We start from the raw sequence: 22,955 nt of genomic DNA, 5'->3' as shown, positions 1-22,955 counted from the left end.
AAAGGTTGACGGCATTGGGCCTTGGGTCCATCACTCTCACGTGCGCCGAGCCAGCCAGCTGCAAAAGACGCAAGCTGAGGAGTGGATCGTACGGTGACACCCTGATAACCCTCTGAAGCTGCAGCTCTCCCGACCTCGGGGAAGTGTCAAGCCCCCTGCCTCAGCTAACAATGGAATGGCTGCTAGCCCTAACTCTGCTCAACATCTGGGAGAAGAGCCATGCGGGGATCAACCCACACCAACCCCATAAGCTAACATGGACCCTAACAGATGGACAGACCCAAACAACCCTTAATAGCACCACACATACTGCCCCCGTCAATACGTGGTGGCCAGACTTGTTTTTCGACCTGCGTGACATTTTCGGCACTAAACGTGGACGGCAGTATGACTACTCAGTCAGGTCCAAGCGGGCTGTAATTGACACCTCTCAAGGATATGGTGCACAAGGGTTTTGGGCCTGCCCAGGGAACCTAAGAAACAATTGTAAAACCTGTGACGGCCCAGACCGCTACTATTGTGGTAGTTGGAGTTGTGTCACCTCCTATGACGGGCCCCGACAGTGGGACGTTGGGAACAGGGATCTAGTTAAATTCTCCTTTAGGGACCCCCACAACCGGGTGCCCCAGGTACGTGTCCAGTTTAACCAAGATGTGGCACGAAAAGAGTGTGGTTGGTTATCAGGATTAACTTGGGGGTTCCAATTAGATATAGGCTGTTGGGCATGGATAGGCCCCCAACCTGGCGGTCTCCTAACTATTCGACTATCGGTCGAAACGATCAGCACTCAGGTGGGTCCAAATAAGGTGCTGGCCCCTCTCGTCCCTACCAAGAACCCAGGAATATCAAGGGATAAAAACACCGCAGGAGGGACTGCGGGAACCCAGCCAAAGACCTCTGTAACTCCTTCGACACCTGCTACGCAGACAACCGAAGACTCATTGCGGAAACTGGTGCGCACTGTATACGAGACCCTTAATGCCACCAGTCCTAACCTCACAACCTCCTGTTGGCTGTGCTATGATGTAAAGCCCCCGTTCTATGAGGCAATAGGACGTAATGCCACTTACAACGCCTCTAACGGTAAGAACCCTTCTCAGTGTTCATGGGGGGATCGTAAAATTGGCTTAACCATACAACTAGTGAGCGGCAATGGGACCTGTCTAGGGAAGGTGCCCCAGGCTAAACAAAGTTTATGTGCCTCCATAGACAGCTCCCCTAGTTGGAAAAGTGACATTAAGTGGTTAATCCCCAGAACTGATGGATGGTGGATATGTTCAAAGACTGGCCTTACCCCGTGCCTATCTACCTCGGTCTTTAACGCCGCCAATGAATTCTGTGTCCTAGTAACTGTGCTGCCCCGCATCCTCTATCACCCTGAGGAGAGTATGTATTCGCATTGGGATAGTGACACAAGTACGAGAAATAAAAGAGAGCCCATTACTGCACTAACCATTGCCACCCTGTTCAGTTTGGGAATAGCCGGAGCCGGGACCGGCATAGCTTCCCTGGCTACTCAACAATCAGGAATGACCTCCCTAAGGGCGGCCATAGATGAGGACATGGAAAGATTGGAAACCTCGATTAGTCATTTAGAGAAGTCGCTCACCTCTCTATCCAAGGTAGTACTCCAGAATAGAAGAGGACTTGATTTGTTGTTCCTCCAACAAAGGGGACTGTGTGCCGCGCTGGGGGAGGAATGTTGTTTTTATGCTGACCATACTGGTGTGGTAAAAGAATCCATGGCAAAGGTGAGAGAAGGGTTAGCTAAGAGAAAACAGGAAAGGGAAGCTCAGGAGAACTGGTTTGAGGCTTGGTTTAACAGATCCCCCTGGCTCACCACCTTAGTATCTACCTTAGTGGGCCCAATTATCTTGCTTGTGTTTATTCTAACCTTGGGCCCTTGCATATTAAACAAGCTTATTAATTTTGTGAAAGATCGTGTTAATACCGTCCAGCTCATGGTCCTAAGACAACAGTATGAGACAGTGCCCACCCGTGAGGACCTCTACGGCTGGCCCGTACATGAGCAAGATTCCTCATTATGAACAACACACAGGGGGGAAATGTAAGAGACTGTTAGCATGAGAACTGCTATCTTTAGGTCAGGGTTAACAGCCCCTAGCCTGAAGCAACATAATTATAAAATTCCAGGATGTGGGCAGTTGCAGCATGGAGACTAGAAGTCCCGTAGCTTATCTTATACTCCTGGTCTCCTTGTCCTGTAGTAAATCTTATACTCTTTGAAGCTATGCAAGTCCTGTAGCTTATCTTATACTCCTGGTCTCCTTGTCCTGTAGTAAATCTTATACTCTTTGAAGCTATGTAAGTCCTGTAAGTTTATCTAGTACTCTCTGAAGCTATGGAAAGCCTTGAAAATGCTATATAACCCCTTGGCTTTAAGTGTTTGGGGTCCTTGTTAAAACCCTCTGTGTCGGGCAGAGACTCGGACCCCAGCTGGCTGGAAATAAACCTCGCTGTGTGACTTGCATTATTGTGCGGGTTCTCTGTCTGTCTGAGGGGGACAATTCCGGACCTTAACAACTGAAGTAAATAAACAGAGGCAAGTGCTGGACAGACTCTGCAAGGGGACAGAGATAAAGTGTCTGATCGTAATGGGGATAGATAGTTCTTTCATCATCTCACTGCACTCACCCAAAGAAACATCCACCACACACAAAACCAAAAATTATAAAGTGCAGCTTCTCATGGTTTTCCAAAACAACAACGGTTATTTTTGTTCTACTTAGGCAAAAGTATAGACACGCTTCATTAACAAAGTCTTACGTAAAAATCTGAAAGTATTATGTAAACTGATCAGATATATTTCATAAGTCCTTACTTTATGGAAGACAGTTCCTCCAGGAATACCCAGCAAGGATTCACCATTCATCCAGAATATTCCATTATTTATTTACCAAATCTCTTTTGAGTGTCTATTATATTCTAGGCACTGTACTAGGCAAAGAAATTACAAGAGTGAACATAAAAACCCACTCACATGGAACATGTGATAAGACCTGTCAGAGGGAAGATGCTCACTGAACATCACAGTGAGTACCAGATTTAGCAAATAAAAATACAAGATGCCAAATATTGCATGGGACATACTTACATTAAAAATTATTTATTATTTATCTGAACTTTAAATTTAGCTGAGCATCCTATCTTTTATCGGGAAAATCTACGTTAGAGGGACAACTTGGAAGTAGAGGTTGGGTGAATGGAAAGAAAGGAAGACTTCCTTCAGAAAGTAACTTCTAAAAGGAATCCTGGGCATAGCAGGAAAAATGCCAAGAGAAATCTTTGCAAACCATGCAGTGCAAACTAAGTCACAGGCCACTATCAAGTCTGGGAACTGAACGAGGCAAAGGAATTCACGACTTAAGGAACAAGGAAGAGGGAATGTTGATGAAAAATGAAGCCTGAGGGGAAAGCAAAAGCCAACCTTGTAAATACTTTGTGTTTTATCATGAGAGTGATTCCATTAAAAAAAAAAACACAACAAAAACAAACAAAAAAAACTTGACGCAGGCCTTCTTCGTTACAGTGTGAAGAACGGACTTCAGTCGGGCTGACAGGATACTGAGATACCAATTAAGAAGCGACTGGCGTAATTCAAGATGTCAACAGAGGGCTGAACAAAGGCAATGAGAAGACAAACCCATTAAAACACCAGAACTAGAGGTGACAGTGAAAGAGGCAATTGCAAAGGGGGACAGAAAAGAGGACCGAAAGGAAGGAAAACTAGTAGAAGCTCGTATTACGGAAAACAATGAAGAAACAGTCATCAAATAAATGTTTGTTGAGAAGTCAAGTAAGATAAGGACTGAGAAGTGACGCCTAGATTTAGCCGTAAGGAAATCTCTGGTGACTCCGGGCAGGACAGTCTCAAAGATGGTTGAAACCAAACTAGGCTGCAGTTGGTTGGGCGAAAGGTGAGGCTAGGAAAGTAACCAGCTAGGGTGAGGCAAGCGTCCCACTTCCTCTTTGCCCTTTTAAAAGATGAGGGTCAGAGACAGGAGTAGAGTTTGGAGATGCAGCGGCCAGTATCCCAATCAGGCGGAACAGCGCAGCCGGCTGATCGTTAGAGGCCAATCCTTTCCTAGAGTCTACTTAACTGACAGAGCTAGGCACCAAAGACAGAGCAGAGCGGGAGGCCAAGAATCACAAGGGGGCGGAATTCCAGGGCACTAACCCGGAACCGTTTTGGGATTCGACTCCCATTGTGAGTCCAGACCTGGGGCGGGACGTCAGCCAGAATGGCAATACACTTTGGCCCAATGGACTAGCCGCATCGAACGAGCGGCAGCCACGTTAGCCAATGGGTGGCAGCAGCGGGGCAGGCGAAGTAGGTGGGCGGGGAATAAATGAAGCATCTTTTTTCCTACCCCCCCGCCCCTTAGAGGAGACGGGGTGGAGGTGCTGTGGGGTCGCAGGTGTGCGTTTCGGCCCCAGAGGAGGCGGCTAGGTAGCGGTGGCTCTGCGGACGGTGGGTGCCCTCGCGGCGCGGAGGGTTCCCGACGGAGTCAGCGGCAGGTGGCTGGTCCCTCGCTGCGGCTCTGGCCCTGGTTCTGCGGCGTGATGGGACCACGACGCTTGGGAGAAGTACCAGTCTCGCCTATCGCCTGACCCGGGAGGGTGGGGAGGGCCCAGGGCGCTGAAACGAGGCTGCGGAAGTTTCCAGGCACTCAGTAGGGACCCTAACATCCAAAGAGAGGAATCTCCTTCCAGGTTGCCCCGTCTCCCACCAGGTGCTGCCGCTGCGTTGTGACCGAGTCCGGTGCGCCCCGCCTCGTGCTCCTGGGAGGCCTCCCGGGAATTCAGTCTTCCTCGATTTTTCCCAGGGCCTGTGACAGAGCAGTCCCAAAGGAAGAGTGAGGGGTACATTATTAATCTGATAATAGGCGGCCTGCAGTAAACTTTAGTTCTTTGCCTACCACAAGTTTTTAAGTAGAGCGTTATATTTGGCAGGGAAGTGAATTTCCCTGTACTTGGGTGTGGGGGGCACACTTTAAAGAGGATTGGGGTGGGAAAAGTTTGCAGATTTTGTGATGCTTTTCTTCTTGAATTTACCTAAAATTTTTTTGGACCCAGAATTTACTGCCTGATTTTCCTCAGACCTCTTAATTCTGTCTTACCATGCAATATTTAGGAACTTCATTTTCAAGTGTTAGTCCTTGAAATAAATTGCTCAGTTATAATATGCCATTGGTGCTACATCATCTTCACAAGGATTACGTAAGTGAACTACTTAATACCTATTTCCAACCAGTAAAGATGATTGTGAGATTGGATTTCAGGAAAATGGCTGTTTTCTGTAACTGGGCATGGAAAAATCTATGAATTTTTAGAAGCTGTAACTACTGAATTCCTTTCTGTAAAGACAGAGAAGACATTCAGTATAAGAGGGATCGAATTTGACATCTGAAATGGCATCTTTTTACATTTTATGAGGTGTTATATCCCAAGCATTAAGAATATGTGCCTGGCACATTGTAGAATCTCAATAAATATTTCAGTAAATTATTGGGTAATGGATGTCATAAAACCCAAGCTCTGTTGTTATATGAGTACCAGAATATAAAGGAGAGGACAGGAAAAAAAAAAATTTCTGGAAACATAACTTCTATTCCTGCAAGCATAACTACCAAATTTCAAGTCAAGGTGCATTGATTTTGGTACTTTTTTAATATTAATCAGAAGATATCAAAGATTTTCACCCAGTTAAACGATGGCTGACTGGAAAGCGAAGTTACGTTCTTGATAACAATTTCAGTGAGGTTAAAAATGTGTGTTAAAGTGCATTTTGTCAATAAAATAGTTCATCAGTTTAGCATAGAATAGTCAGGGACAAAGGGATACCACTTTTGTAAGATGGATGTGTGGAGTTACAAATTGTTGGGAAAAAATAGGACATGCAAATAACAGTTGCTGCCAAAATTTTAAAAATATGTTGACTCAGGCATAGTTTTTAAAGGACTGTTAATCCTGCCATGTACCAATAAATTTACTACAACCCAATTACTAAATTGATCTCAGATTCTAGCAAAACCTGATGATGGATATCTACATAAATGAGGATTTTCTTGACAACTGCAATCATTGCTTATTATTTTATTATATACTTATATTTTATATGTTATACTTTGTATATTATTATAGTAACATTGCCTCCATTTAAAAGGTAATCTGCTTGAATTTCAAAAACGTGGACTTTCACAGACATATGTATTTGTCTCTGCAGTAAGTTTTCTGGCAAAGTATAGGGTCTTACTAACCAATATTAATTTGCTGACATTTGGCCCCAACTTAGTTTTTACCCTTTATTCTGATCCTTAGTAATCTGTTTTATAAGATCCAAATCAAATGCTAATAATTTCTTCCCCAACTTTCCTTGATCCCACCAAAGATTTCTCCTTCTGAACACCTAGGGTGTTTTGTTAATACTTCTCTTGTACTTTTCATTATTCGTGTTACTCGTCTACTGAAGAATATTCACCTACTGTGTCCAGACACTGCTAGGAAATGGATAATAGCTGATATCTGTTGAGGGCTTACTACATCTTAGGCATTGTAAGCTTCTTAATTGGAATATCATTTAATCCTCAAAACACCATGAGTATTAATCTATTATTTTTCCACTTGTTGGTGAGGAAATAAGTTTAAAAGTTAAGTAATTTGCTTAAGATCATAGAGCTAATAAGTGGTAGGATTAACACACAAACCTAGATAGTCTGTATTCACAACTTTCAGTTTATAGTCTCCGTTCTAATATTTCATGTAAACTTTTTATGCATATATGTTTTCCAGTTTTTACTAGATTATAATTTACTAGATATTAGGAAAAATATATTAATCTTTGATCCCTTATTGCTCCTAATGTAAAATGAGTGATTATAATACAGCCTGATAGTGGAAGCATGTAGCAGAGAGACATTAGATTTAGGTGAATGGGAACAGTGAAGGCAGCCTAGAACAGATATTGAAACCAGACAAAAGAACAGAGACCGTGAGAGTTGGGACCATGGGCTAAAGGAATGCATGTATGATTTTCCTAAGACAAGAATCATGAAAGTTAGAATTGTGCTGTTTAGTATGGTAGCCAGTAGCCACATACAGCAGTCGAGCACTTGAAGTGTGGCTATTCCAAATTGAGCTGTTCAAAACTGGATGTTGGAAGACTTAGTACAGAAAAGGAATGCAGAATATCTCACTTTTTATATTGATCAAGCATTGAAATGATAATATTTTGATATATTAGTTTAAATAAAGTATCGTTTTTTCTGTTTCTCTTTATTAATGTGGCTACTAGACAATTTAAAATTGTGTATGTGACTTGTTATATTTTTATTGGGCAGTACTAATCTAGAATTCAGGAATTTCAGAATGATGGGTACTGTGTGTGCTTGTGTGCACACTTGTGTTGGAGAGGGTGGGTTGGAAAGTAGGTTGGGAGTTGGTATTGGAGGTGACAGATAAGACTGTACAAAGTGGATATGAAGATACATAGGTAGGGTTCAGATAGAGTTTGGAATAAGGAGAGAGAACGAGTGGGGAGAGAAAATTTACCTCCTAGGTATATGGAGGGGCTTTGGGAGGTTTTAAGTGCTTTGGGAAGATTTTAATACATATTGAATGAAGCAGTGTGTCTTAATTGCTGTCTAGTAATGGAAGTTCCTGCTGTATACGTCTAATTAAGATGTATACTCTTAATTCTTTTTAATAAAGATATTGGGAGGTGTGTAAAGACATATTATTTATAAGAAAGTTTGATTCTTGAAAGAGAGCAGTCCATTTCTTCTGTCTAAATTGACTTAGTTTGTATTCCTTTGCTACGTTTCCAACAAACAGGAAAATGAGTTGGTCCTCTCAGGCATATTCTTCTATCTGACATAACATTGTACTGGGCATATTTTTCAGAAAAGAGACTAGCTTTGTTGATGTTTTTAGTCTTTTGTGGCAGATGAGGCCTTTCCTTAATGATCTCTGAAGGGAAGTACCTTAGCAGCTATTGCACTTGCACTCCACCTTGCCTCTCTGTACACATTTGAGCAAGTAAGCTTTTAACACTGATTTTCTAGCAGGGTGATTCTTTATCCCGGCTTCCAATGAGAATCACCTGGAGAGGTTGGTTTTTTTAAACTTCACTGAGGTATAATTGACAAATAAAAATTGTTTATATTTAAGGTATACAACATGATGTTTTAATATGCCTATACATTGTGAATTGATTACCACAATCAAGTTAACACATCCATCACCTCACATAGTTAACTCTCTGTGTGTGTGTGTGTGTGTGTGTGTGTGTGTGTGTGTGTGTGTGTGTGGTGAGAATGCTTAAAATCTATTGGAGTGCTTTTTAAACTCCCAATGCCTGGTTCTGTTCCAAAGATTGTTTTAATTGGTCAGAGATGGGGAATGGTTATAGGTGTTTTTAAAAAGCTCCCTGGTGATTTCCATGTGCTGTTGATCTGCACTAATATGTGCTATTAAGTTCTGTGTGTATTACAAAATGAGGTGTGCTCTAATGGTAAAATACATGGTAGATTCAAAGAGTTAATGGAAAAAACAAGAATGGGAGCTCCCTTATTAATAATTTTTATATTGACTGTATATTGAAATGATAATATATTGAATGTATGAGGTTAAATATGTTAAAATTAACTCCTTTTTTGTTTAATTTTTGCTTTACTATGGCTACTGGAAAAGTTTTAAATTATATGTATGGATCACATCTGTATTTCTGTCAGACAGTGCTGCACTAGTCTAGACCGTTGGTACTCAAGGTGTAGTCCAAAGACCAGCTGCATCAGCATCATTTGGGAGTTTGTCAGAAATGTAGAATCTTTGCCCCCCCTGCAGGCCTACTGAATCAGAAACTCATTTTAAGAATAGCGCCAGGCAATTCATACACAAAATTTGAGAGACACTGCCATAGCAATACCTTCAGAATTTTTTTCAATTTCATTTTTTTTTCATTTCTTGTTATTTTTTATTGTAGAGGCTGGTAAGTTTTTATTTTCATGGTTCTATCTTTGTCTCTTCATTTGTCCTGTAGAATCATTCCTACATATCTTATTTTTCTGTTTTCAACTAATTACCTTTCTCTTTTTTATACTTTTACATCTCAACATACTCAACAGTCACTGCCCTTTTAGTTAATATATGAGGTATGATTTAAAAAACAGTGACTTAAAATTTTAAAAAATGAATAGTAAAAGACATTGCCTTTAATCCCGCTCAAAATACTCCCCTCACTTCAAATACAATTATCCCATCATTTTTGCCACTTTATGAAGCAGTTCTGGAAGTCCTCTTTCGTGTCTTTAGTTGTGGTGTTGTGGCTGCCTCAATGTCCTGAATTGATTCAAAACGTTTACCTTTCATGGTCATTTTGACTTTGGGGAAGAGCCAGAAGTCGCATGGTGCCTGATCTGGTGAAAAAGGTGGATGAGGACACACTGATGATTTTATTTGACAGAAATTGCCCTACCAGAAGCCATGTGTGACAAGGAGCCTTTCTGTTGTGATCACAAAATATGGTGAATGTTGCTGCCGAGTGCCATCCAACAGAAAAACAGTGATCTTCAATATGGGAAGCGACGCCTTGAACCTTAGCAACAGTGTGTGACAAGTTTCAACTTGTTCGCCACAGTCAGTTGGGTGTGAGCTACAGTTGAGAGAAGGTGCATTTTAAAGTGTGCTGTAAATCATTATCACGACAACGCTCTGTGTCAAACACAACTTCAGATATATGGCAATTTCTGTCAAATAAAAACATTACGGTATGTCATCCACCTTATTCATTGGATCTGGCGCCATGTGACTTCTGGCTCTTCCGCAAAGTAAAAATGATTCAGGACATCGAGGCAGCCATGACAGCGCAACTAAAGATACTCACGACAGAGAACCCCCAGAACTGCTTCAGAAAGTGGCAAGGACATGGGACAAGTGTGTTTGAAGCAATGGGGAGTATTTTGAGGGAGATTAATGGCAATGTATCTTTTACTGTAATCAATTTTTTAAATTTATACATGTACTGTATTGTTTGATTACACCTCGTATGTGAATGGCATATGTAATCATGTAATATATGTAATACATAATGTGTGTTTATAAATACATACACTGTTTTAAACATGATTTTCTAGAAAGAATCAAGAAATTATTAATATTAATTACATTGGTGATGGAGAGAGATTTTTCACTTTGTTTTGTATCTTTGTATAGTTTTTCTAACCATATATGTGTACTTTGTTTTTTGTTTTAAGTCAACAGATTTGTGGGTATTGTGTTTATGGAACTTTAAAAAATGTGGTTTTCTGTAATAATAATTCCTCGTCAGTAAATTTTTAACATAAAAATGTTAATCATCTCAAAGTAAAATAAAACGTGCTCTGGGCTAACAGCTATATGGCTGAGACAGAAATGACTGTACATGTGATCCCTAGAGCTCATGATTGGTGGTGGACAGTGAGTGAACTTGTTGTAGGCATAGCGTATTCTGTCTGTAGATGTTCCTAAGTTGAAAGTTGAGCTTTTGTGAACATGTACACACACATAGACATACATATGCATTCCCTTTCAATTTTGTTGGCTTACGTTAACATTAGCATTTACACAGGTATCATGTGCTAAGCCATATTCATACTCTAATATGGCATTTATCACGTACATTCCCTTATGTGGCTGTAGTATAGTTTATTCATCCAGTCATTTATTGATGAATATTTGTATTTTTCCCATCTTTTTGCCTTAAAAATATGGTAGTGCTTTTTAAACAGTTCAAGAAACTATTTAAATAGTCTGAGATAGTATATCTTTTTTTTAAGATGGTAATATGAATAACTTTTCCCATCTGGGCCTATGTCACTCTATTTCTCCATTCTTCTTATTTATTTATTTATTGTGGATTTTTTTTTAATTCAAGTTTATTGGGGTGACAATTGTTGGTAAAGTTACATAGATTTCAGGTGTACAATTCTGTAATACATCATCTATATCTCACACTCTCTGTTCACCACCCAGAGTCAGTTCTCTTTCCATCACCATACATTGGACCCCGTTTACCCTCTTCCTTAGACCCTCTCCCGCCTTATCCTCTGGTAACCCCTAAACTATTGTCTGTGTCTATGAGTTTTTGTTCCTTCATTTGTTTGTCTTGTTCTTTTGTTGTTTTCAGTTTTATATACCACGTATCAGTGAAATCATTTTGTTCTCGACTTTTTCTGTCTGACTTACTTTACTCAGGATAATCTCAAGATCCATCCATGTTGTCGCAAATGGTACTATTTCATCTTTTCTTACGGCAGAATAATATTCCAAGATGTTATATATTTAAGAAACAGTCATTTTTTTCTTGCTTTTTAAAAAAATTAGTTCATTGGGGTGACATTGCTTAGTAAACTTATATAAAATTTCAAATGTTCAATTCTATAATACATCATCTGTATATATTGCATCGTGTGTTCGCCACCCACAGTTAATTCTTGCATCATCATGTATTTGACTCTCTACCTCTCCCTTCCCCCCCACCTCTGGTAACCACTAAACTGTTGTCTGTGTCAATGAGTTTTTGTTTGTCTCATTCATTTGTTGCTTTCAATTTTATACCCCACATGAGTGATGTATGGTTCTCAACTTTTTCTGTCTGACTTTGCTTAGAATGATAATCTCAGGGTCCATCCATGTTGTCATAAATGGCATTATTTCATCTTATGGCTAAGTAATAGTCCAGTCATTTTTAAAAAAAAATTTTTAGTTAATCAATTTATTTATTTATTTATTGGGGTGACAATTGTTAGTAAAATTAAATAGATTTCAGGTGTACAATTCTGTATTACATCATCTAAAAAATCCCATTGTGTGTTCACCACCTAGAGTCAGTTCTCCTTCCATCACCATATATTTGATAGTCCGGTCATTTTTTAATACATGGTAAGTATTTAATTTGATACAGAATTTGATATAACTTTAGCTCTTTTCTATTTTTAAGGACATCTAACTTACTGATTCCATTTTAAAAGTTTGATAACCTGCTCGTCATTGACCATTCTGCCTAAGTAGCAACATAGTCTTTTTACTTAAAATGTTCTTTTAAGATTTTGTGTAATTTGTTAACTGTTACATTCTTTGGCATAGATATAGGGTGGTTAGTTTATCTAAACTCTTCACTTAATCACATAAACTGCTTCTTGCCTATATTGACTTGAGCTTTTTCTTTTAAACATATGCTTTTCCCATAGAAGTCTCAGTTTTGCTAGCTTACCTTTGTTGAGTTATTTTTGGTTTCACTTACTACTCTTTCCCATCCCCCAATCACCGTCTTATTATAAGTTCTATTTTTACCTCGCATTTCTTAGGCACAGTGTTCTGTATTGAACATATTGTCTTTGGAGCAGGTGGGCTGCCTATCTCTTAGATCTTATAGTGGTGGAATAAATGGTAGAGGAAGGAAAAGGCCAAGTTTTGACTTCAGTAATTCCTTGAGGTCTGATGCAACATAGGTATTAAGGAGAAGCATATTTGGGCTGGTTTAATTATGTACAAATCAATTTGCTTCAGCTCTTTTTTTATGTGACTTATAAACATTGTACCTTATGAGTATTCTTTAGTCTCCCCTGGAAGAAAGTTGAACACTTACCCTCAATTATGTAAGGAATTTTAGGCCAGAATGCTAATTAAATGTGGTTCTTTAAAATTACAAGTCATCAAGAATGTTCACTAAACTGACTTGGGATCAGATGTTAAAACATATCATTTTCTTAATTTTTATTAGGTAATATTTGAAATAAGCAAAAATAACGTAGCTGTAAGTGTGCTAGTAAGCCAGCTCCCTGATCATTCAACAAAATAAGGTCCAGTTTGTAACATTTGTCCATTTCTGTGGTATAAATACCACCATCTTGGCCAGTTTCGAGTTCCAAATATGACATCGTTGAATAAGAATTAGAGCAATCCCAATATTATTGTGACCTATCTGTCAAAATTATTTGAAGATTTTGCCTTTGATACAGTAATAATAAACTTAGTGTGTGCCAGGAACTATTCTCCATATTTTACAAAATCCTTTAACCTTATAGTATCTCTGTAAAGTAACAGTATTATGTTGCAAATGGAATTGCACACAGAGAGGTTAAGTCACTAAGACCACACAGCTGGGAAGTGGCAGAGCCAAGATTCTAACCCAGACTGACTGCAGAATTTGTGCTCATAACCACTACATTACACTGCCTGTTTTGATGATGTTTTAATTTATGAATATACTTGCTTATATTCTAGTGACAAGAGGCTTATATATGACTATATGGGCAGTATTTGCCTAGGACAAGGTGAAAAGTGCTGCCACTTATTATACATTCCAATTTAGTGGGTTTCAATTTTATTATTAAGTGTCTCTTGGGAAATTTTGGAAGTCTACTTTAGAAATGGTTTGCTTACAGTCTTTTTTGTTTATTTGTTTTGTATGCTTTGCCCTTTTTGTGGGTGTGTGAAATTGACCGTGATTTCTTGAGAGTTCATTTTTTGCTCTTGAATATTTAGTTCTCTTTGACCTCCATTTCAGTGCAAGTGGCACTTCAGGAGATGATTATGCTATATGAGTGATTAGAAACAAAAAGATGCAGTGATTGATGGGCATATTTTTGGTGATGTTATTAGATACATACAGAGTTAGTTGGAACAAATGTTACTGGGAACTTGAAAAGGAAAAACTGCATAAAAATTTAGTGAAGTTGTGATAAAAATACCTTTTTATTAGAGTTTAGAAATAAAGAATTTGCATTCACTTTTAAGCCCTAAACAGAAAAGGCTGAAACAATGATAAAAAAGATTTGTGCATTTTCCAATTGAATTTAGTTAGCCTTTATCAGTTATGTTTTTGCTTCAGTAGAAGATAACCATTTGAATTGCCAATCACCAGAGAAATATTTTCCACACTACTAAAATTTTTAAGTTGGCTCATATTAAAGTATCTAAAAGAAGAAACCATGGTAGAGTGAAACATAACTGGTGAAAGCTTTGAAGTGTTTTTCTGCCTACATATGAAACTTGATCTAAACCTTCTACTCTGCTCCTTTTGAAAATCTACTAAAAGGCATCTCAACACTTATGTTAGTAACACATTTCTAAGATTTAGCTATCACAAGCTGCTAATAAAGTGGAAGGAGATGTGACATAAGGAAACCAGGATATAAGTTGTCATTTAACTATCCACATAGTGTGCAAATTATTTAACTTCTCTGATTCTTAGAAATGCTGATAATCACATTCGGTGCTGTGATGGGGATTAAATGACATGACGTGAAACTTAATGGATATTTGGTATTTTCACTTCATATTGGTGGGAAATGTTTATGACCATACAATGATAGAGGAAGAGACCTTAGCAATTGCATCCTACCCTCATTTTGTAGGGGAAGAAAAGTCAGCTCTGTCGCAGCAGTCAGTGAATGACTTTGCAGTCAGAAAACATGGTTTGTGTGTGTATGAATATATCCCTTCATCTTTCTGAGCCCTTGTGCCCCATTACCTACGTTTAAAATCTGTTTTCCAAGAAAAAGACTCAACATCTTTGCCTGCTTCCTAGTGAGCCTTCCCATAATGCAAGGCTAGATAACAGAGAAACTACATTTCCCAGCTCCATTGTAATGAGGATTTTGGATGTGCTTTAGATTGCCAGTCAGATGCACTTAAGACTTGAAATCAAAGTGTGTAAGAGTCAGGTGTGTTAAGCATTTGTCTTAACTGGTGTGGGTCTAGCACATTGGTTCTCAAATTTTAGCATGCATTAGAATCATCTGGAGGACTTATTGGAACACAGATTATTACTAGGTCCCACCCCCAGAGTTACTGATTCAGTTGGTCTGGGGTAGGCCTAAAAAGTTTACCTTTTAACAAGTTTCAGGTACACCCTCCTTGATGTTTTGACAGCATGAGTTTCTGGATATTGGAGAAACATTCTGTCTTGCATCCATCTCAAGGAAATATTTGCAAGAGGATCTTTCCCATTCAGAGTTTATATTCAAATTATTTCATGGAGACTCCCAAGTACAGTTACTTGCCTATCATGATCTTCACCTCTGCTGTTAAAATGGCCCAAGGTGTTACAAAGTACTGAGAAAAGTTCTTCAAAGAAAAACATAATTAAAAACATTGATTAAAAAAGTAAATACAGCATCCAACCTTAGTTTGTGTGGTTTTAGGAGCTTTTGTTTAGGTGGTTTGGTTTGAGGGAGGGGTAGGATATGAGCCCTGAGGGACAAAATTATAATGGCGAACTATGAAATGTGCATTTGTTTCCACAAGGTTTAAGAATTACAATTTTCTTTCCATTTTAATTGGTGATCTTTTTCTTTAACTGATTAATTAGGTGGGGTGGCTGGGGAAAATCCTTGCCACTTTTATTTTAGCCCTGCAATTCTGTTGTACTCTTACAATATTTTTCATTATTTCAGGAAGTTTTATTCAAGCTTAGGATTTATATGAGGTTTAACAATTAAATTCATGAACTCATCCTAGAAAAAGTGCTACATTCCTTGTTGAATATCGCTATGGTCACCTTTGAAGTACTCCCCTTGGGAAGCTATGCACCGACTCCAGTGCCTAGTCCACCCTTCAAAGCAATTTTGGAACTCTCTCTGGAATGGCCATCAGAGCTGTCGTATTACCCTTGATGTTCTGAATATCATCAAAATGTCTTCCTTTTAATATTTCCTTTATCTTCAGGTAAAGAAAGAAGTCATTGGGGGCCAGATCAGGTGAATAGGGAGGGTGTTCCAATACAGTTATTTGATTACTGGCTGAAAACTCCCTCACAGATAGTGCCGTGTGAGCTGTTGCATTGTCGGGATGCAAGAGCCATGAATTGTTGGCGAAAAGTTCAGGTTGTTTTTGTCTTTTTCACACAGCGTTTTCATTTTTAGCACCTTCAAATAGTAAACTTGCTTAACTGTTTGTTCAGTTGGTATAAATTCATAATGAATAATCCCTTTGATATCAAAAAAGGTTAGCAACATCATTTTGACTCTTGATTTGTACTGACGAAACTTTTTTGGTCATGGAGAATTGGCTGACTTCCCTTGTGCACTTTGACGCTTTGTTTCAGGGTTGTATTGGTACATCCATGTTTAGTCACCAGTGATAATATGGCCCAAAACATCATCTTGCCTCTCCAAAAAGTCTTGGCAAACTTCCACTTTCCTTTGCTTTTGTTCCATCAGTGAGCTCCTTTGGGACCATTTTTCCACACACCTTTCTCATGCCAAGATTTTCAGTTAAGATTTTCCTAACTCTTTCTCTATTGATGTTTACTTGGTCTGCTATGTTTCTCACAGTCAGCCAACGATTTGGACGCATAATTCAACGAAGTTTTGCAATATTTTCGTCAGTTCTGCTTGTTACTGGCCGCCCTGACCTCTCTTCACCAGTGATACATTCTCTCCCCTCAGAAAAACATTTAATCCATTTGTACACTGCCGTTTTCTTCATGACATTATCCCCATAAACTTGGACTAACGTGTCCCTGATTTCACTTCCACTCTTGCCAAGTTTAACAAGAAATTTAATGTGTGTTCATTGCTCTAATTCAAGCTCAGACATTCTTGCAACAGCACACAAAAACAGCAACAATAATGAACACCACTCAGCAAGACACCGCCACACGTCAACACGAACACAGCTGTGAGACACTGATATACCGAGGTTATGAAACCATACCGAGCTGTTTGTACAGTGCTGCCAATGTAAGCGCACGGTGGCAAGTTCGTGAAGTTAATTGTCAGACCTCTTATGTAGGTTTAACCTATAAATGAGTTTTAATTTGAGAAGTAGTAAAATATAAGTAGTTGTCATTTGTTTGATCAGATTACATTGTCTTAAAGTTGTTTCTGAATTTTACTGATTTTTGTATCCCAGACTTTCAGTGTCCTAAAATTATTCTACAGTCTGAAGTTTTTTTCTTTTTGATATCTCAAACTAGTGGACATTTGGGCAAATTGACTCATTCATTCATTTAAAAATTATTTATGTGGTGCTTGCCACGTGCCAGGAACTCTGCTAGGCTCTGGGGAGATGATGGTGAGCAGAAACCTTGTTACCGTCATGAAAATTCTAGTGACATGGGGAAGAGATGGCCTCTTGGCTGTACATTAGCACAGTTGTAACATTTAGACAAAACAGAAGAAAGATTTATAGTCATAGGTTCCATTAGAGTAATTTGACTTGTTAGAAGTGGCTTCACTGAGGAACAGATGTCCAATCTGGGAGCTGAAGCCTAAGGAGGAATTAAGGAGGCCAAGAAGGGAGCAGTCCATTTCCTAGGCAGTGGGAACAATGTACAAATGCCGCGAATAGGCAAAGAGCTTGACAAGAATGGGTGACGGAAAGAAGACCAGTGTTGCAATAGAGAGGATAGACTGAGAAGAGCAGAGTTGGAGGAGCTGGAGAAGTAGGAAGTAGGTAAAGAGTTATTATTGGCAATTAGGAACCATTACAGCAGCCTAGGTGAGACAAATTGGTGGCTTGGACTATGGTGGTGCTGGCGGACACAGAAATGTAGGCAGTTAAGAGCCATATTTAGAGGGTTTTTGTTTTTTGGGTTTTTTTTTTTTTAATTATGTATATAGCTTATTGGGTTGAAGTACACTGCAGAAATTGTGAGTTGATTGATTTTTACTTTTTTCTTTTTAGGAATTATCCAGCCTGCCTGTGCAACTAACGAACAGAAAACTGATTTAAGCAAAGTGCCAACAAGGGACTGACCCTGATTTTTGTACTTTGTAGCATTCCTCAAATTCTTTTCACATCTTCTCTTACAGTGAAAACTGCATTTAAGTTAGAAAAATGAAGCAGTTGAAAAGGAAAAGGAAAAGCAATTTTAGTGTTCAGGAAACTCAGACCCTTTTGAAAGAAATTACAAAAAGGAAAGAAGTCATTTTTTCCAAGCAGCTCAACACAACAATTAATGTGATGAAGCGAATGGCTTGGGAAGAGATTGCACAGTGTGTGAATGCTGTGGGAGAGGGAGAACAGAGGACAGGGACAGAAGTGAAAAGAAGGTACCTTGACTGGCGAGCACTTATGAAGAGAAAGAGGATGAAGGCAAACATTAAGCTGGTTGGTTCAGGGTTTCCCCTTCCCACGTCTGATTTAGATGACTCTCTTACTGAAGAGATAGATGAAAAGATTGGATTCCGAAATGATACAAATTTTGATTGGCAAAATGTGGCAGATTTCAGGGATGCCAGTGGATCTTTGACTGAGGTCAAAGTGGAAGAGGAAGAAAGAGATCCCCAAAGCCCTGAAGTAAGTATTAGCCCGTGAGCCCCCTTTTTCATTTAATGTCTTCATTTCTGATGTGCCAATTTATTATAATCCAGGAGCAGTTAGGGAGTTCCTGAATTTTCAAGCTAATTTAAAAATAGTACATAACAAAGTCATTCCATTTTTTTCTTCTTTATATCATTAATCTCTTTTCACCTAAATATTCTCGATTATAGTATAAGTGACATCAGGTAATTCATGTGTAAATATTATTCAAAATTCAAAGTAAGTGGTTTTATATCCTCAAACAATGCAAAAAGCTTTTAAGAAATGCTTAGACAAATTAACAACCATGAAATAGAAATAATACTGAAAATTGCTTCTCTTTTTTTTGAGTTTGAGATCGAGGAGGAAGAAGAAATACTGTCATCAGTCATACCAGATTCCCGGAGGGAAAACGAACTGCCTGATTTCCCCCACATTGACGAGTTTTTCACTCTAAACTCAACACCATCTAAATCTGCATATGATGAACCCCACTTGCTTGTAAACATAGAGAAACAGAAACTAGAGCTGGAAAAACGACGGCTAGATATCGAGGCTGAAAGACTACAGGTAGAAAAGGAACGCCTGCAGATTGAGAAAGAGAGGCTGCGGCATTTAGACATGGAGCACGAGCGGCTTCAGCTGGAGAAGGAGCGGCTGCAGATTGAGAGAGAGAAATTGAGGTTGCAAATAGTCAACTCAGAGAAACCATCTTTGGAAAATGAACTCGGTCAAGGAGAAAAGTCCATGCTTCAACCACAGGACATAGAAACAGAGAAGTTAAAACTTGAGAGAGAACGCTTGCAACTGGAAAAAGATAGGCTGCAGTTTTTGAAATTTGAATCGGAGAAGCTGCAGATTGAAAAGGAACGCTTACAAGTAGAGAAAGAGAGACTTCGAATTCAGAAGGAAGGACATTTGCAGTGATTTATCTAGGTCTGCATTTAGCAAATGTTTGTAAACCATAGGTTTTTCTCTGTATCAAGTAATAAGAAAATGGTTGCAGGATTAGCTTTTTTCCCCATTTAATGTCAGTGTTTTCAATAGGGAAAAATAGTTACATGTGAGTAACTGTATGCTTAAGTAGTATGTTACATAAACACTATGTGCCCTAGTGTAAACAGTATAGCAGAAATTATTGTGCTGTACTCCTTAAATTAGTAAAATCACATAGAGCTTGTGTAATCTGTGCACTCAGTTTACAATGATGTCTGTGTAAAATTCTAGCTCAGTGGTTATCAACTGGGGGTGATTTTTGCCTCCAGAAGACATTTGGCAATATTTGGAGACATTTTTGGTTGTCAAAACTAGGAAGTGGGGCAGGTTGCTGCTGGCATATAGTGGGTAGAAGCGAGGGATGCCTACATCCTGCAATGCAAGGGACAGTTCTCCAACAAAAAAGAATTAGCCAACCCAAAATGTCAATATTGTTGAGGGTAAGAAACCCTGTCCTAGCCTGACTGCACCTCTATAACTTTGTTTTATACTTTCAGAATATTATTAAAATCTCAGATGTTTATGTGGGTAGTTACTTAAATGGCCAAAAACTTTATAAAACATAACTGTGTAGTATATAGAATATTAGGAAGTGATGAGGATTATAGGTATTTTATTCCCATGTTTCCATCTATAAACCGAGATTCAGAACTGAACAAATACACAATACAGGGAGCATCAGAGATTGTCTACAATAGGTCACTTTGAAACGCAGTTCATTCATCTAGCTATTGATGCTTTAGAAGTAACAGACACTTTTTAAGCTTTAGTTCCCTTCTTTGAATCCATTTTCTTAGTTTAGATAAAAAAATTGTCATTTCAACCATGTACTGAAATCTTAATGTAAGTGAATGGTTGAAGCTAGTAAAAAGGATACCAATATAAAAATGGTACCAGTAGTCTATGAGCTTGAACGTAGTGAGTGTTTATTTGATTTTTAAAACAAATAATAGCTATTTGGGAGTGGGGGGGGAGAATGTCCTTTGAGTCAGATGATGATGATGATGATGATGATGATGATAATGATGAAATAATGATCGTAGCTGTGTATTATGAATTAGGGAAGCGCTTGTCGCACACAATCTGACCTACTCTGTAGAACAATTCTTGAAAGTAGTATCTAATATTATTCCTGAATCTAAGACTCAGAGAAGTCACACAGTGAATAAATGGCTGATCTCATACATGGTGGTATATTTTGTCTTTGCCCCTACGTAAGGAACAAAGTTTGTATTTTCAGTCCCTTCAGCCTTTATTCTGAGACCAAGGGCTTGCCTAACCTGGTGATTCGCCTTCAGTTCCCCTGAATGTGCTTTTTCCACAATCCAGGTGATTCTAATGCACACTAAAGTCGAAAATCGGTGCACGAAATCACTTTGAATATAATGATTTCCAGGGCTGATAATGTAGCTTTAATATATCTCCTCTGTTGACAGATACTACTTTGATTGTGCGTGTGTTCCTTTTTAATTTAAGAATGTCTAGAAATCATGTGTGATACTTGACTATAGGTATACAAGGAAAAAAATACTTCTGTTTAGTTACCTTGACTTTGAAATAGTGTTATTTTTCTATAACTGAAATAAATGCTTCTACCATAGAAATAAAATCTGCCTATACTATCTGAAAGTTTATCATTGCAAGTGCTGTTCTGTACTCTGAGGGTTGAAATTATCAAGCCTGGAAGAGAACCTTATGATGGTGAATGGGGTAGGCATTGTGCTGTGTGCTTTTTGTACATTTTATTTGCTCCTCAGCACAACCCTTGAGCTAAGTCATGTTATGCCTACTTTTATAAGAAAGGAAACAATGCCTCGTTAATTTAATTAAATACCTGGAAAATGACATACCAATCCTGACCTAAGATTTTGTTATAAAAGCTCTAAGGAATAGAAGTAGTGAAAGTTTGTAGGTGTAGTTAATAAGGATTGTAGCTTTGCTACTTACTATGTGTGAAAGTCATTTAACTTGCCCTGTGATTTGATTTCCTCATTCATAAAATGGGCTTAATAATACCTGCTCTGCCTATGCTTCATAGTTTTTTTAAGTGGTATGTAAACTGTAAAGTGCTCCTTAAATGCAAGGTGGTATTAGTGTTAGATTTAAGATGGGTCGATTTCAGTTTCCTAAAAGTAAACATGAAGATAGCGCATATTATTTTTGTCTAGAACAAATGCTAAACTGGGTAGGCTACCAACCAAGTTGGTATAATCAGAAGTATCACCAGAATGGGTGTGTAGTAGGATTGACTGCAAAAATGGCCATTATTCCTCATTCCTCCCTGTATTCCCATCTTTTGCAGAACAACTTCACAGCTCCTCCTCTCAAGAGGATTCTGTTCCCTACCTGTTTACACCTGCCTGGCCCTGTGATTTGTTTTAGCCAACATTGTGAAAGAGAAGTGAACTGCCCGGTTCTGAGCCTTGGTCTCAAGACACCTTAAGCATCTCTGCTTTCTCTCTTGAACTCCTGCCATTCTTATTAAGACAAGTCCCAGCCAGCCTGTTAGAGGATCAAACACCATGAGGAGAGCTGAGCCCCCCCGCCCCCCACCCCCAGCCAATATGCAGTTAAGCCCCGTGGAAGCGGAACCACCTAGCCATCCCGCAGCTGACCGTGACAGCCCAGCCAGGATCGGTACCACCCAACTGATCTTAGCCTAATTTTCTCCAAAATCATGAGCAACATGAGCCACCAAGTGTTGAGTCGTTTTTTTACACAGCAATAGCTAACCAACATGACTCACTCCAGGTGTGCCTGTCATTTCAGAAATGCAGCAATTCAATTTTCAGTGAACCAACCCAATTCATCTGCACCTGGGGCAGGGTTAAGAAACCCAAACCTTTTCAACCAAAATCATGGAGATTATTAAGTTTTGTTTTGTTTTGTTTTTTAAGTCTCTTCCAGGAACTTAGGAACTTTGTCAATGGATTTCCTCAGGGAATGCTCTTTATTATTTACCTTTTTTTCCCCCTGCTGTGACCCATCATCTTTTAAAAAGATTACATTTTTAATATAAAATCCATCTAGTCTAAAGTCAGTTTGTTTCAAGTCTAAATTTCCAGTCCCCATATTTGAAATGAACTTTAAAAGGATATTTCCAATTGTTATAAGGTATCTTATTCTATACTGTATTTTGCTGTTTTCTTTCTCAAATACCTGAGGAATGCCAGAACCAAATTCATTAGCTCCCTTCTCTCTTGTCTGTATGTCATCTTCCCTCTGCGTTGCCACCATTCATACCAGGTTGGTTGGTTGGAATTTTTAGTTGTGTTCTGACCATTTGCTTTCTTCATTCTACTCACGTTGTCATCAAGTCCTATCATCTCTTGCTGTGTCGGATCAATGTCTTCCAACCTCACAAGTAGTTCTTAGTATGGTGGCATGTGCCACCTGTATTTCAGCAGTCTCCTGTTTCAGTTCCTTCCTTTCTAATCCTCCCTCATGACGTTGCCAGAATAGATTTCCCCAAAATACTGTTTCATTATGTCCTGAGAATAAACAGGCATAAAGAAATGGAAGATAAGCAGAGCTCTGGAAAGACCACAGGTCCAGTCCCAGCTCCATGTTACCAGCTGGGTGATATGGGGGAGTAGGTGTCTGAACCTCTCATCTCTATTACATTGAATATATATGCCCTGCTTGACTCA

General features: G+C 38.9%; 1 protein-coding gene across 2 annotated transcripts; it reads left to right on the top strand.

Moving 5' to 3' along the window:
* The first annotated feature begins 4,397 nt into the window (after nucleotides 1–4,397).
* MSANTD4 (Myb/SANT DNA binding domain containing 4 with coiled-coils) lies at nucleotides 4,398–22,678 on the top strand. Of its 2 annotated transcripts, none has more exons than XM_033120553.1 (3): nucleotides 4,398–4,492; nucleotides 17,692–18,306; nucleotides 18,661–22,678. In XM_033120553.1, exons 2-3 carry the CDS (start codon nucleotides 17,845–17,847, stop codon nucleotides 19,234–19,236), a joined length of 1,038 nt encoding a protein of 345 aa, XP_032976444.1. In that variant the 5' UTR covers nucleotides 4,398–4,492; nucleotides 17,692–17,844; the 3' UTR covers nucleotides 19,237–22,678. The 2 variants fall into 2 exon arrangements, with proteins under 2 accessions (XP_032976444.1, XP_032976445.1); XM_033120554.1 differs by lacking the exon at nucleotides 4,398–4,492 and adding an exon at nucleotides 4,939–5,241.
* Nucleotides 22,679–22,955: the final 277 nt, after the last annotated feature.

Source organism: Rhinolophus ferrumequinum, chromosome 11 (assembly GCF_004115265.2).
Source record: "Rhinolophus ferrumequinum isolate MPI-CBG mRhiFer1 chromosome 11, mRhiFer1_v1.p, whole genome shotgun sequence".
NCBI lineage: Eukaryota > Metazoa > Chordata > Mammalia > Chiroptera > Rhinolophidae > Rhinolophus > Rhinolophus ferrumequinum.
This window is presented reverse-complemented; position numbering and strand designations above follow the sequence as displayed.

Excerpts from the sequence above, each read along its gene's own strand:
- MSANTD4 (XM_033120553.1), top strand. The coding sequence starts at position 17,845 with ATGAAGCAGTTGAAAAGGAAAAGGAAAAGCAATTTTAGTGTTCAGGAA. Across the intron at positions 18,307-18,660 it reads GAGATCCCCAAAGCCCTGAA|TTTGAGATCGAGGAGGAAGA; the intron begins GTAAGTATTAGC and ends CTTTTTTTTGAG.